Source organism: Ictalurus punctatus, chromosome 11 (genome assembly GCF_001660625.3).
Source record: "Ictalurus punctatus breed USDA103 chromosome 11, Coco_2.0, whole genome shotgun sequence".
In the NCBI taxonomy this organism is placed as follows: Eukaryota; Metazoa; Chordata; class Actinopteri; order Siluriformes; family Ictaluridae; genus Ictalurus; species Ictalurus punctatus.
Window position 1 is genome coordinate 20,401,393 of NC_030426.2, and position 14,806 is coordinate 20,416,198.

Here is a 14,806-nt window from a genome sequence, read left to right on the forward strand (position 1 = left end):
GTCCACCGTGAGCCGATTTTATTTGAAAATTAATGGGGGGTTTTTTCCAATGTTGAAACACCTGGGCAGAAAACCAAATGGTAGACATATTTGGCAAATTGGTGCAAAATATTTATTACAATTTTTTTTCTTCATTCCCCCCTCCGCCCCCCAAGCTGCAGAAATTTTTTTCTTTGCTGTCTTATACAGATAAAACCCATACACGACACCTTATTTATCTGCGAATAACGTTAACAAAATAATCGTCATCTTCCAAAACTCACAATTTTTATTCTTATATTTTTTTTTTTTACAATCCACCCTGAATATCAAGGCTGCAGGAACGACATAATGCAAACAAAAGAAGAAGAAAAAAAAAAAAAAAACTATTTATGTGGGATTTTTTACAGCTGTACCAACATAAAAAAGAAACTTAAATCGGTAATAAAGCCTTTTTATACCCTATCAGCAAAAACAAGGTACAAAAAAATGGAGATGCATAATTTCCACCAGCAGTCCCTCATGAAATACAGAACTTTTGCAGATGGGCATCTACAGTTTTATCAGCTGCACAGACAGAAGAGTGTCGAGTTCTCGTAAACACATTTATGAACAGAACGTGTTTTTACAAGTCAGAGCCAAGAGGAAAGCTCTACGGACTAAATGCTCTTTTCTAACAAGCCAATAAGAAATCATTCACTACATAGGAAGTTCGTGTCAGTGGATTCAAATGTGCTTGTGAAGGCTGCATTTCCCTCTAATTATCGTTTAAATCTGTATTCATTTTTTGATTTTTTATTTTTTTTTCCTGCAACAGCAAACACTGAAACCGATTAAATATCATGGCTGACTTGGAAGATGGTTAATCTCAACATTCTGGCTTCAGAAGAATATTTAAAGATAACTCTTTGGGATTGACCTAGTCATAGAACAAGAACCATTTGAAATTCTGCAAGCCCAAAATCAGGTTCATGTTGTCTATCAAATGAAACTGTACTGAGACTGACAATGTGTCTTTATGACTGCGATTATTTATATGTAATAAAAATAAAAAAAATTAAATAAACCCCATTGGTCAGTGAAGCTTTCCTCTATTACTGTTTTTTTTATAATGAACTCCTCTTCACTCTCAAAAGCTAGGCGAGAAACACTCACTCAAGCTACATATCATATCCGTGTCACTTTGATCGTACATTCACAAGCTTCCTCACATATAGTTAAAAAAAAGCAGAGTGAGACCGGTGGAAGCAGTACAGTTCGAATAAACGCGAGAGATGGGCTCAGATCTTAGCTGCCAAACCGTACTACAAAAAAAAAAAAAAAAAAATTTCTATTGGGCTTTCCTTTCGTTTTAGTGCTTTCTTGCTGGCTTGTGTTCATTTCTATGAGGGACTGGGACCAACGCCGCTGTTAGAGGCTCACAATGATTGTTTCGTCTCAACACTAATGCTACGAATTGTTTTCGCAAAAAGGAAAAAAAATATATATATTTGAGAAAGGTGTCAAAGCCATTTTATATAACATTCAGATGAAGTCATATTCCACGTTAAGTCACGGTTATAATTGGTGTTATTATGAGTTAGTCTTTTTTTCCCAAGCAAAAACAAATAAAATAAAAAATATCTGGTGGGGGATGTGTGTGTGTGTGTGTTTGTGTGTGGCTTTAGATAGACAATTCTAGTCTGGGGAGAAAACGGGAAAAACATGAGAACAGGAGAGAAAAGGAAGAAAGGAAAACAAATTGCCCATGACGTGTCATTTCAGTGTTCTCTCTCTCACTGGGATATGACCGATGGCTCTTGTCCATGGAAACAATATATTCACTCAGTTTCTTCTTTTCACTTGAAATGTAAGGTGTGATGTAAGAGAGACAGAGAAAGCGAGTGAGAGTGATGGAGGAAGAGGACAGGGGGAGAGTTAAAGCCACGTTAGGTGTCCTCGTCGTCCGAAGTCTGGCTGCTACTGCTGGTCTCAGACTCGGAACCTTCATCCAGGCCGGTGTTGGTGGAGCTCCTCCAGGCAAACAGTGCCACAGCACGCGGCTTCAGGAGCACACCGTTACGCACCAACCCGTTCTTCTTCATCTGCGCAGGCACATCAAACATAGCAGCAAGATGCTCAAATAATTCATGATTTAGTCAAATTCACATCATCATAAAACATAAATTGTCTGCTCATCAGTGTGTGGGTGTACCTGCTCAGTCTTAGCCTGGAACTCTCTGAGTTCGTCCTCTGTGAGGGGCTGGAAGTCATCGTTCTCAGGATACTCCTGCCAGCCCATTGCCTTAAGCAGCCTACAGAGAGGAGAAAGGAGAAGATGTAGACGTTATTAGACACAGTTGACGCTCCTATGGTGTCTGACAGATTTTAGCCTTTTTCAATGCACCCTAACCGTCAAGTTCAAAATGGCCTCCATTCAGCTAGTTGCCATTATGTATCTGGAAGTGAGGTTATAGGACAATAATCCATCAATAAAGAGCTGAAGTATTTTCCTATAGCAGCATGAGTATTTAATTACTCTTCTACTACTACAGCCATTTGCCAACGCGAACACATTTTTATCTGAAGAACACCACATCGTACTTTTTACCCATTTATAGTTATGGTTAATGTTGCGGAACGTCCACAATACCAGTTACGGCGTTACCTCTGACTGCGACGAAGTGTTGACACTTCCAAAAATGTCCTCACCAATATCAACAATTGTACTCTTTTATTGTTTTTAAAAATAAATAAATAAATAAAAAATAATCACACTTTGAATCCAATTATCAGACTTAGATTAGTGTTTACCGCCCAAAAATTATCCAAATAATGTAACGTTAACTATTATGATATGCACAACAGCTGTCAAGTTATGAACTCAGCAGTTCTAGGCTAGCATCTTGCAAATACAAAAAGTTGAAATACGCTACATAATCAATTTAATGAAAAACAACATGCAATGAAGACAGAATGGCAGAGGGTCTCTATTCTGTTGTTGTTGTACTCTGCATATTGAACGGGACGTCGTGTTTACAGGTGGTGTATCGAACCTATCGTGGAGAAGTACTTCGGCACCGTACCCCCTCTTGAATTTCTGCGGAATAAACAGTGCAGATGGCATATTTGATGTACTTGTCATAAACTTTGAGGCATTTCCAAACCGCTGACATGATCGCCATTTGCCAGGTAGCGCCATGATAACTGTCGGCTAGATCGAGAGTGAAATCTGAGCGCTGAGCACTTAGGGGCAGGGCAGGGCCGCATATATCTGGCCTTTTTTTTCTCTTTCGGACAAAAACCGAAAATACCATTTTCCCCCCCGAGATTTCGGTGCATCCGTAATACTGCTGACGACGGCATTACAAAAATAAATAAATAAAAACGCACATTTTCATTTAAATCAACATGGATACCTCGAAGATAATCCCAGCTCTACATGTATGCACTGCGAGTAAAGTAATGATCATCAGTGAATGTGGTGTGCGTTATTGCTGACCGGTGTTCGGCCTCCAGTGAGCTGGAAAGGTGCTCAGTGTCAGAGTCACTAAGAGAGTGAGACATGCCGTTCTCGTGGCTTTCCCCGTACTCTTTAGGCTCAGGAGTACTGCTCTCTCCCTGAAACACACATATAGGGCTTTAACACACCAAACACAGACACAATACTCAAACTCATAAGCTTTCATGTATATGACACTAACTTCCACGCTCTTCAGTCGTGACTTCTAAATTACTTTTTGATGCCATAAATCCGCCAGAATCTCAATAAACAATATGCTAATATGAGAGGACGACGACACGTCGATGTCATATAGGATAAACCAGGGTTTAATCGTCTTTCAGTTCAAAATAAATAAAAAATCCACAGCACCACTTAGGTGCAGCAAAAACGACTTATGAAATAATGAAACTATTTAAAGTCCCCATGAAATTGATATGGCTTTTAGTATGAATATGCTAAGCCTTAAGGTTATCTATAAGCTAGTGCGCTCCAAAACAACATTTAGAAGATATGCGCATTCAAAATGTAGTCTCTCTCTACCACCAACAAGGATCAACAATTTCACTCTGCACTTCAGCTTCTAGTCAGACTTTCTGTCCAATCAAATGCTCTCTAGAATCTGGTGTTATTATATATATACAATGTTATTACAAATTTTTTTTTTTTTTTTTTAATAAATAAAAAAATAAAATCACCTTGCTGAAGTTGCTGCTGTTGAGCGAGAGAAATCATATCAGCAAGCACGGGTCGTAAACTTGTGTCTGGCTGTTTGAACACGCATTTTATTCAGTTTTCCAACTGTAAGTTGATTAAGAAGGAAATGTCTTGAAGTATTCGTGCCAGCTCAAAGGTTTGTGATGGGTGTTTATCCGGGCTGTGAGGTAAGCTAAAGGCTATTGGTGATTTAAAAAGGGGGAGGAGCCACTCGATATGTCCCGGCCTGACTTCCTGTCTGAGCGGAAATTAAGTCAACACATCGTCGGGACTTTAAATTATTTGTCCAATTAAAACATGGACAAATATGTACCATTAGAGATTTTAGTTCCACCCACAGAACCTAAACCAGTTACACCGTAATAAATAAAATGTAGATCTAAAGCTGCAGTTAGATTTTAGTCAACTTATTTCAACTTGTTTTTGAGTTTTAGATTAAATTCATTAAAGTGAAGTGACCAGTCAATTACGACCTTCATTATTAATAGCTAAATAATAATAATAATAATAATAATAATAATTATAATTATTATTATTATTATTAACAACAATAATTTTGTTCATAGTGTTTGATGATTATCTCCACCATTTTTATTCAGAACCCTCCACAAACTCAAAGGGCTCAAACAAATCAACAAATGTGTATGTATGCATGTGTGTATCCCAGGCTAAAATATTTTAATCCTATAAAGCAGGGCAACATCTAATGGTCTATGACGTTAAAGAATTAGTAAATTCTCAAGACAAAACAGCACCCAAACAGGGACATCACCACCACATGATGTTGTCTTTATATCCTCACCTCCGTTGCCGCTCCAGGGCTGTGGCAGCTGCTCACCTCTCCGTTCCTCTCATCCTTCAGTCCACGCAGGAACTCGCTCTTACGGTCTGTGCCACGCCGCATCAGCTTCAGCCGAGGAGGAGTGATGTCCATTGGAGGAGTCGTGCTGGATGGTGGCTGTGAGAGACAGAACAGAAAGAGACATGAAAAAACGAGCAACGGTTATGAAGTTCGCTAGAACAATGCAGCGCTATTTACTCAGTGAACATCTTGTTCACACTGCAGATCTCATCACCTCTTTAGGAGTTCCATGGGGTGGTGCGTTGACCGGGGTCAGAGGTTTGGTCACAGACACAGGGCTGGTGAAGGCTGAATCCCGACCAGAGAAATGCAAACCCACTTTAGTTTCCCTTCCATTGGGTTTCCAAGGGCCGGTCTGAAGACAACATAAGAGAAGGAACTAGAGCATCTGACCACTTACATGTAAATAAAACACATTAAAAAGGTACAGTCAGTGATTTTGGCAGTTGTTAGCCAAAGCAAGCTGTTTCGATTAATGTGCGAAATTCAAAGTTTTAGCTTGTACACTACCAGTCGGAAGTTTAGAGACACACTTTATTTTTATGTTTTTTTTTCCACATTTCATAATAATAATAATAATAATAATAATAATAATAATAATAATAATAAAAAAAATCATCAAATCTCTGGAGTAACACAAATGGAACTATGGGAATTATGTTGTGATAAAAAAAAAAAATCCAAAATAAATCAAAATAATTTTATATTTTAGCATCTTCAAAGTAGACACTTTTTTCCTAGAATTTCCAGAAATGTATTCTTGGCATTTTCTCGACTGATTTCTTGAGGAATTTCACCAAGACGATTTTTAAACAGTGATAAAGGAGTTCACACCGACGCTGGACTCTTATTAGCTGCTTTTCGGAATATTTCGCTCCGAGTCGTCTGTTTAAAAAAATGTGTGTGTAAATAAAATGTTAGTTTTATAACGAAAGAAATAAATATGTTGGCACAATTCTAATTTTATCTACAATACCGATTTCAAACATTTAATCACACACCTTCAGATCAAAAGGTTTTTAAGATCATGAGAAACATTTCGGTAGGGCACCCACAAACTTCTGACCGGTCGTTTATGTAAATTCTAAGTTCAGTTTTTTTTTTTTTATTATTTATTTATTTTTTTTTAAGTTCAAATGTCTTCCACTAACATTGGTCTATCTTCACTTTGGTTACTGGTTTCTGCCACTGACGGCGAGTCCTTTGTTTCGTATCTGCATTAAAGAGACAGATGGAGCAGCGCTTCAGTCTGTCCAGCTCTGTCACCTCCTCATCTGTACACTACACTCAAACAGATCAGCTTCCAAAGCTTCAACTTTCATGATAACACAGCTGGCAAGCTTATTACCTTGTAAATCATCAAGTAGCCGAGCGCAACTGAGTTATATAGCTGCGCTGCATTCTGAAACCAGGTCCGACGTTTCCTGTCTGTACTACTCCAGCTTTCAATTTCTCATTAATATGACAATGGAGAGTTTGGGGAAAAAAGCACTGGCTATTGTTTTAGGCTCAAACAGTGAAACCTGACCATTCACTTATATGTGAAACCTTTTAAAAAAGTTCTCCAGTTAAATGGGGTTGTAACTGCACTGCCCCTGTGACATCAGATTAGCAGACAATATGCTCTTCAAAGATTCTGCTATTTTAAGGGTGAAATACCTTAGTTGGGGCAGTAGCAGGTTTTGGAACCAGGTTCTTGTAGACACTGGGTCCAGTGATGGGGACTTTGGAGCCGTTGGCAGGCAGAGGGCCGGCACTGGCGAAACCAGCAGAGAATGCAGCACTGGGGTCCTCCTTAGACACTTTCTTAATGACCAGCATCTTAGACATGGTCTGCTTAGCGCTGGGAGGATTCTCTGAAAAACAGGAAGAACAAGTACTGCTTACACATACAACATTCAAAAATGCATGGTGCGTGTATCGCATCAGTCATAACTGCAACAATGACTAAACTTTTCCTTACCCCACACGCCTGCTGGAGTTCCCACAGCGCGAGCCTGACTCACTGGCTTTCCAGTCGTCTCTGGATTCAAGGAGGGCTGCATTGTACACAGAGAGCATTCGTGAATAATCTTTAAAAAAAAAAAAAAAAAAAAAAAAAAAAAAAAAAAAAAAAAATAGTTCACCAAACAAAAAACCTGGACTGAACTCTCGTGCCAGAAAATACACTCACAAAATCCTCTTCAACAAACTTAAGCTTGTCATCGTTGCGCTCCTCGTCAGAGTAACGGTCCTGGAAGGGGGCGCCTTTGCGTGGATGGAAGTTGCCGTTGCGCTGCCGATGGCCACCCTGCCTGTCCCTGTCTCCTCCGCCGCGTTTGGCATGGCGCCCGTGGTGGTGGTGGTGGTGGTGGTGAGGGCCCTCTTGGCCGCGTGGGGCCCCATGCCAGCTGGGGGTCTCCTTCCAGCCATGTCCGCTGCCCAAACCTCCCTGATTGCCCTTAGCGACACCAGAGTCCACAGAGTCATGCCTCAGCAGAGACGGCTGGAGCCACCCATCACCTGCAGGCACAGAACATGCAGAAACAGTTAACCAAAGTGCGTCAGTCAGATCAGCAGCTGAAGTGCACAATACCTTTGGTCGGGTGTGAGTGAGGACTGCACGCTAGTTTTACCTGACGGAGCACGGAGCAGATCGTTGTTGAAGAAGCCGTCGGAGGAGTTGTGTCTACGGCGGCTCACTCCCGGCCGGCCGTCTCCACGAGCACAGTGCTCACCATGTTTTTCAAGAGGGGCTGCAGGGGACTGACAAACACCACAGAGCACACTTCAGGAACACACATTCATCTCTTTGATCCTCATTAGCATATACACTACCTATCAAAAGTTAAGAAGCACTCATTTTTATTATTTTTTCCCCACATTTTATAAAAATAATAATAGAAATAATAATAATAAAAAAAAGTCATCAAAACTCTGGAGTGTAACAAATGGATCTGTGGGAATTATGTTGTAATAAAAAAATCCAAAATAAAATAAAAAAATGTAACATTTTAGCATCTTCAAAGTAGACGCCCTTTTTGCCTAGAATTTCCAAAAATGTATTCTTGGATTTTTCTCACCCGATTTCTTGAGGAATTTCCCTGAGATGCTTTTTAAACAGTGTTAAAGGAGTTCACACCGACGCTGGACTCTTATTGGCTGCTTTGCTGAATATTTCACTCGAGTCGTCAGTTTAAAAAAATCTTTTTTTGTAAATAAAATGTTAGTTTTCTAATGAAAGAAATGAATATGTCGGCGCAATTATATTTTTTATCTACAACACCGATTTCAAACATTTAATCAAACACCTTCAGATCAAAAGATTTTTAACATCAATGAGAAACATTTCAGTCGAGTGTCTCCAAACTTTTCACTGGTAGTGTACATGTAGGTGTTTGGGTCACAATTGTTAACACCATGCTAAATACACACTTTCATTTAAAAGAGAGCGATGGTAGAGGATGATGTTTGTATAGAAACTAAGAAAAATAACCAAATCTGCTCGTGTTAACAATGAACAAGATAGTTTGTATGGTTATGGTATATTTTGAGGTTTGGCATTAGACAATATGACAATGCTAGGACAGGGTACGGAAACGCCACATGTGCCTATCTGTCACGGTTACAAGATAACTAGACGTTAACTAGCCGGCGGACCAGGGAGACACTTCCTAGTTGTGTTCCTAGTTCCTCCAGCATTTTTATTCAGGCTATAGAAGGTAGAAGATTTTAGTAATTTCCTAGACGTGTTTAAAAAAACAAAACAACCATTAGACACAGATTATTGTACTAGTATAAAATTTTCTGTTTGGATCTGCTTCAGCTTTTTTTTTTTCTATGTTAACAACTCCATTAATTCATTTGCATACCGACTTACTCCAGCATTTCTAATAGTTCCATGTATCTTTAGCTCAAAGACACTCCCTACAATAAATTTGCATAAAAGTACAGTTTGCTCCTCACCTTGGCGGGCTGAGGCGTGGAGAAGTTAAGCCAGGCAGGAACAAAGTCATGCTGCGCCATTTAGGTCCAGTGTCTCCAGTCAGTGGATCGAGGCATGAAACCTCATGGCCTGAACTGTTATAACGGCAAAACAAACCCACCATGTGCACAACTGAAAAATACTATAATAATAATAATAATAATAATAATAACAATAATAATAACAACAATAATAACAACAATAATAAGGTAGTAAGCATTTGCAAAGGTATAGACTGGAAGACAGTATAAGAAAAGCACATGGCTGATTCTGATCATAGTTATTAATAAATACTGAACCTAGAAGTCTTGGCATTTACAACTATCAAACATATTAAAGCATCGAATATATTAAACATGACTGTATATATTGATTTCATTATTATGTAGAATTAGAACGCCTTAAAAACATTAATAGGGCTAATTGGACAATTAAGAATATTTTAATTATTTTCACAATCTTGGCTCTTTTTTTTTTTTTTTTATATAAACGTTTTTTCAAAATTAGTCTTGGCCAATTCCCACCCACCAGTCAGGTCTCCCCATCACACGACTGCTACCGATCTGGGAGGGTGAAGGTTATCACATGTGCTGCTCTCGCTGCACCACGGGGCAGTAACACACTCGAGGTAGGGTGGTGAGATTAATCGAATATTCGATTTCGGCCTCCGACGATTATGAAAACAATAATTGTGATAAAACAATTATTGTGCTGCATTTCATTTCACAATGTTATTGTTTTGTCTTTTTTAAAAAATGCACACTTTTCTTTACAGCACGCACGTTTTTCTTTACAGCAGTGCACTTTTGTTCCTCCCCTAAAATGACAAACTCGCACCCGCCAAGCTGACGTATTTTTAGTTCAGCCCGAGCCGAGATGACGGAAGGAGAGCCTTTGGTCGACAAGAAAGATAAAACCATTTCAGCTGTTTGGAAACAATCTGGTTTCAAGGAGTCCGATATGGAACAAAAAGAAATAATGTTTGGTATCATTGGAAAGCTCGTTTCCTCTAGCATCATGACAGCTGGTCTAAATACACTCATTTCCTTTCTAGAGCTCATGCTAAAACTACAGGCCGATCTAAACCAGGAGACAGAATTTCATTGACTAAGGAAGTTTAAAGTTCATTTCTGGCGACGCGATTCGCCGAAATGTGTCACGTGACGTGCTCCGCTGGCTTACAGGAGAGACGTCATTACAATAAAGAGAGATGTGGGAAACAGAAATTTCGTGCAAAAGCATAAAAAAAAAATAATGTAAGCAGCATTCAGCAGCGCGAATAAGTAAGGAAAGTACATGTTTATATATATAAAAAAAATAATAATTTAAATAAATAAAAATAAATAATAATTTTAAAAAAAGCCTTTGCGACAAGAAAACAAGCCTTAGTGTATTGAGGCACAGTGATCCAATTTATTTTTATATTAATAAAAAAATTATACTCATACACACACATACATATATACATTATATATATATATATATATATATATATATATATATATATATATATATATATATATATATATAAAACATTTTGTTGTAGAAATTTTTTTCTCAACTGAATTTTATTCAAGAAAATCCACTGTTAAAAACACTATTAAATTTATTCAATAAACGTATGATGTTTCCAAAGTCAATGAGTAATCATGTTTAATAATAGTGATCTCAATATTGACCGAAATAATCATGATTATGATTTTTGTGACCATAATCAAGCAGCCCAAACTCAAGGTATACACACACACACACACACACACACACACACACACACACACACACACACACACACACACACACACACACAGCAACAACACGACCGGAGACCATTCATCTTCAATGAGAGCTCACCCAGGAAACACAGAGGCCGAGGAGGCCACAAGCTCAGCTGCAGAGAGATGGTCACAATGGCAAACAGCACACACCGATTTTCCTTCATCTAGCATATGACATGATGTAAATATACACTGCTGAATTCAATATACAAACACTTTTGTTGTCAAAATGGAAAGCTAGTGACGCCACCCACGTTACTATTAGGCTTGCAGCGAAAGACGGTGTTCCAGGTGTTGGGGCCACACACCGATTACATTACTTGTCCACGGCGGCACCACCACCATCGTCAGAGAACGGACGCTACAACTACAAACTGAACGCGTCTGCTCAATTCAACATGAACCGAATGAGTCCAAGTCGCAGCACAGATCAGCAGGAGTCAGATTTCATTTCTCACGTGACGAGAGTGAAGCGAGCTGACTGACAACACGATGGCGGAAAATTTGGTTTCAAAAGTTCGGTGTTTAATATAAGCGAGTTTGTCGTCGTAATGTTTTGTAGTTTTGTTTTATAATGAACCCAACATTCAAGCAATTGCCACCCCCAAATTGAAGCAAAAGTGAAAGTGAGCACAGTTGCATGGGCATTCATAAGCGAGGACCAAAGAGCACGTCGTTCATGTTACTCAGAAACCTCAAAACGCAACATTTTCAATCCTTGAAGACTTTTGAAGGAACAGTTTGTCTCTGACTACACCGACACTGGAGACTATTTCCATAAATGTCCAAACGTCTCCTTACAGAATCCTTCACCGTATCGATAAGAGCTCAGTTTTAAATTTGCTTGTTAGTAGGTTTAGATAAAAGTGGCTTAATAAATAAACAAAAACCAAAATAATAAAACCCTGTAGTGGCCTGACTCTCAGAGATACTGTTACAGAAAATTAATTTAATGATTTAATTTAACCTTCTAACCTTTAACATAAATATTTTATTTTATTTACCTTTCTGCCCAATCAGAACTGGACAGTGGCTTGTAATGTAAAAACTGCTGAACAGTTGGGGAAAATCTCTGTAGTTTATATATTGAGGAAAATAATCAGGATCGGCGTGTTAGGTATTAGCATGTGTTATATGGAGATACTGCGATCCCTTACCCCAGAGTCGTGAGCTCTGTAGTCCAGCGGCCCTGTGCTTGGCTTTGTCCCTGCTCACACTCGCTCGCTCACACCGATCCACTCACACGGCTTCAGGTGTGCGACCGAACAACAGCCACGGGACGACAGACGCTCGCCACAGACAAATTCCAGGCTCCAGGATGGTGCAGTGAGCGAGGTGACCTCGTTTTGGTGTCCGGACGTCCCACGTAATGTTATGATGGAAAAATGTTTGTAGTGGTCGTGAGGGAGCGCTTTCAATCAATGCTGGTGGAAGTACAAGACGTAGAAAGCAAGCCGCGATGCCTGAACGACTCTCCGGGACGCCGTCAATTCAGCTCATCCCAGAGTGCGTTCAGAGTGACAAAATAAACTGAAAGTGACGTGGGAGAAATGTCCCCGGAGTTTTGGACCAGTCTTTGTGTCTGGAAGGCTGTAAAAAGCAGCACGGCGTGCTTGCTTTGAAGCTCAGAAACTCCTTTCACAATCTCATGGTAAGCTCAGGATGCACACACAGGAAAAGAAGAAAGAGCGTGGGGCTACACCACACAACGCTTTGTTGAAGAAAAGTCACGAGCCAAATATGTTCACCTCATTAAAACAGCGAGGGTGTGAGATCTAAGCAAAAACAAAGGGGGCCAATGCGTCACATCACAAAAGCCGTGGGTGCCTGGTGCTACGGCGTCATGGGCATCGCTTTTGTTTTCAGCAGCTCGGACTTTGGGCCATATCGGATGACAGGAGAGCGAAAGTAAAACTTGACATCATCTTTAGGCGCTGTCACTCGTAGGCCAGGATCACGTCAGAGAGCCAGAGTACCTGAAACAAAGTATGATCTGATCCTTCACAAATCGGTGGAGTTTCCAGTTCATCAATTCAGTGCACACTTGAACAGACGACACTGCAGGAGACTGCAGCTTTTCAACAGACGTGTTACACAGAGTGCACCGGGCATCGGCGATTCACAGGAGACCTGATTATAGAGATAGAAAAATCCAAAAGACGAAAAGGGTGCAAAGGTTTAACTTTAGCTCATGTAGGATGTGTGTTGTTCAGGGAAATATCCAGTCGCCTCCTGCTTCGCTTCTTCACTTCACTTCTCCACTCTGCAGATCGACTCTGAAACAAGAAACAGACAGCCGTCTGAATGTGCAATACACACACACACATATATACAATATATGAAATTAAATTCCTACATTTGAATTCCACTGATTTGCTACTGAGGGCCTGAAATGTCAGGTTAGTTCTGGATATCGGATTTGACATGATATTGGGAAGGAGCTCGCAATTTTTCTAAATTGCTGCATTTTTTCCGCACATTAATGATAATGAGTCTTTATTGATCACATATACATTACAGCACAGTGGAATTCTTCTCTTCGCATACCCCAGCATGTAAGGAGGTTGGGGTCAGCCATGATACAGCGCCCCTGGAGCAAAGAGAGTTAAGGGCCTTGCTCAAGGGCCCAACAGTGGCAGCTTGGCAGTGCTGGGGCTTGAACCCCCAATCTTCTGATCAGTAACCCAGAGCCTTAACCACCAAGCCACCACTGCACCCCAGATTTGGGCCGAGACTAGTCATGTGACGTCATCCGAACGTGCATTCAGCCAAAGCTCTCTTCAATTCACATGTTCGATTCACTGTTTCTTGTCAAACTGTACGAACATGATCCCTGCTGTAAGATCTCAGCTGTCATTAATGTCAAACTGTACGATGGTCAATACGCGAAAGCCGGGTTCACACTGTACGATTTTGGCTATGACGCTTTTTCAGTTTCATGTTGCTCTTCTGTCACCAGTAACACTTTTTTTAATCCAGTTTTAGTACAATACCAGTATCGCCCGATAATGAGTATTTATCCTGTATTAACATCCTGTCAGTACTGAATAAAGCCGGGTTCACACTGTGATTTTGGCTACGATTCGGTCGTCTGAGACAAATATTGAGAATCCTAAAAGATTCCTATAATCCTAGGCCAAAATCTGTAGTCTTTGATGGCTAGTTTGACGTGTTCCCCGACAGACGATTTAATGGCCGCTGCGATCAAATTTTCCCCTCCGTGTAAATTCCGGCTGTGTCAGAAGATTTGCGATACAGTCCTGTAGTGTGGATTCTCCTACTCCGTACGAGTCTTCTTGAGTGCGTCCAACTGAGATCCTGCAGTGTGACACGGCTTACAGCGGGGATCATGTTCGTACAGTCTGACAAGCAACAGTCACAAAAAACTATTTTAAAAAAAAAATTAAAAAAAATAAAATAAAAAAAATCACAGTGTGCACCCAGCTTAAATCGGAGGAAAAATTTGATCGCAGCGGCCATTAAATCGTCTGTCGAGGAACACGTCGAACTAGCGATTAAAGACTACTGTCTTTATCCTAGGATTATAGCAATCTTTTAGGATTCTCAAAATTTGTCTCAAAGCACAGAATCGTGGCCAAAATCATACAATGTGAACCCGGGTTTACTCAGTACTTACAGGATGTTAACACAGGATGAAAACTCATTATCGGGTGATACGGGTATTGTACTGAAACTGGATTTAAAAATAAAAATTAAAATAAATACATAAAAAGGGTTACTGGTAACAGAAGAGCAACATGAAACTGAAAGTGTCACCTCACCTGTACTGATTACAGCACAGCAACACAAACTTAACACCTGAGGCTATGTTTTAACAAACAGGAGAGTGGAGGGGGATGATAATAATAATAACAATAATAATAATAATAAGAAAAAAAGTGTTATCCCCTCCATAAGACACACACGTTTCCTATCTGAACACAGGAGGCTTCAGTGTGTTTACTGTCAGCCTCTCTGTTTACACAAACACCACAATAAACAAACAAGGCATTAACCAACCCTAGGGA

At 39.9% G+C, this 14,806-nt stretch overlaps 1 protein-coding gene across 1 annotated transcript in view; it reads right to left on the bottom strand.

The window, feature by feature from the left end:
* Positions 1-242: 242 nt before the first annotated feature.
* The window catches only part of gpbp1l1 (GC-rich promoter binding protein 1-like 1), a 15,457-nt gene continuing 893 nt past the window's right edge, over positions 243-14,806 (bottom strand). Inside the window, exons 2-12 of the mRNA XM_017480150.3 lie at positions 11,936-13,054; positions 8,985-9,098; positions 7,655-7,784; positions 7,213-7,541; positions 7,003-7,078; positions 6,699-6,895; positions 5,254-5,394; positions 4,980-5,135; positions 3,461-3,579; positions 2,174-2,273; positions 243-2,063 (exon numbers count right to left, since the gene is read on the bottom strand). Of these exons, the coding sequence (XP_017335639.1) occupies positions 1,908-2,063; positions 2,174-2,273; positions 3,461-3,579; positions 4,980-5,135; positions 5,254-5,394; positions 6,699-6,895; positions 7,003-7,078; positions 7,213-7,541; positions 7,655-7,784; positions 8,985-9,044 (1,464 nt within the window). The 5' untranslated portion in view covers positions 9,045-9,098; positions 11,936-13,054 and the 3' untranslated portion in view covers positions 243-1,907. The remainder of the gene's footprint in view (positions 2,064-2,173; positions 2,274-3,460; positions 3,580-4,979; positions 5,136-5,253; positions 5,395-6,698; positions 6,896-7,002; positions 7,079-7,212; positions 7,542-7,654; positions 7,785-8,984; positions 9,099-11,935; positions 13,055-14,806) is intronic.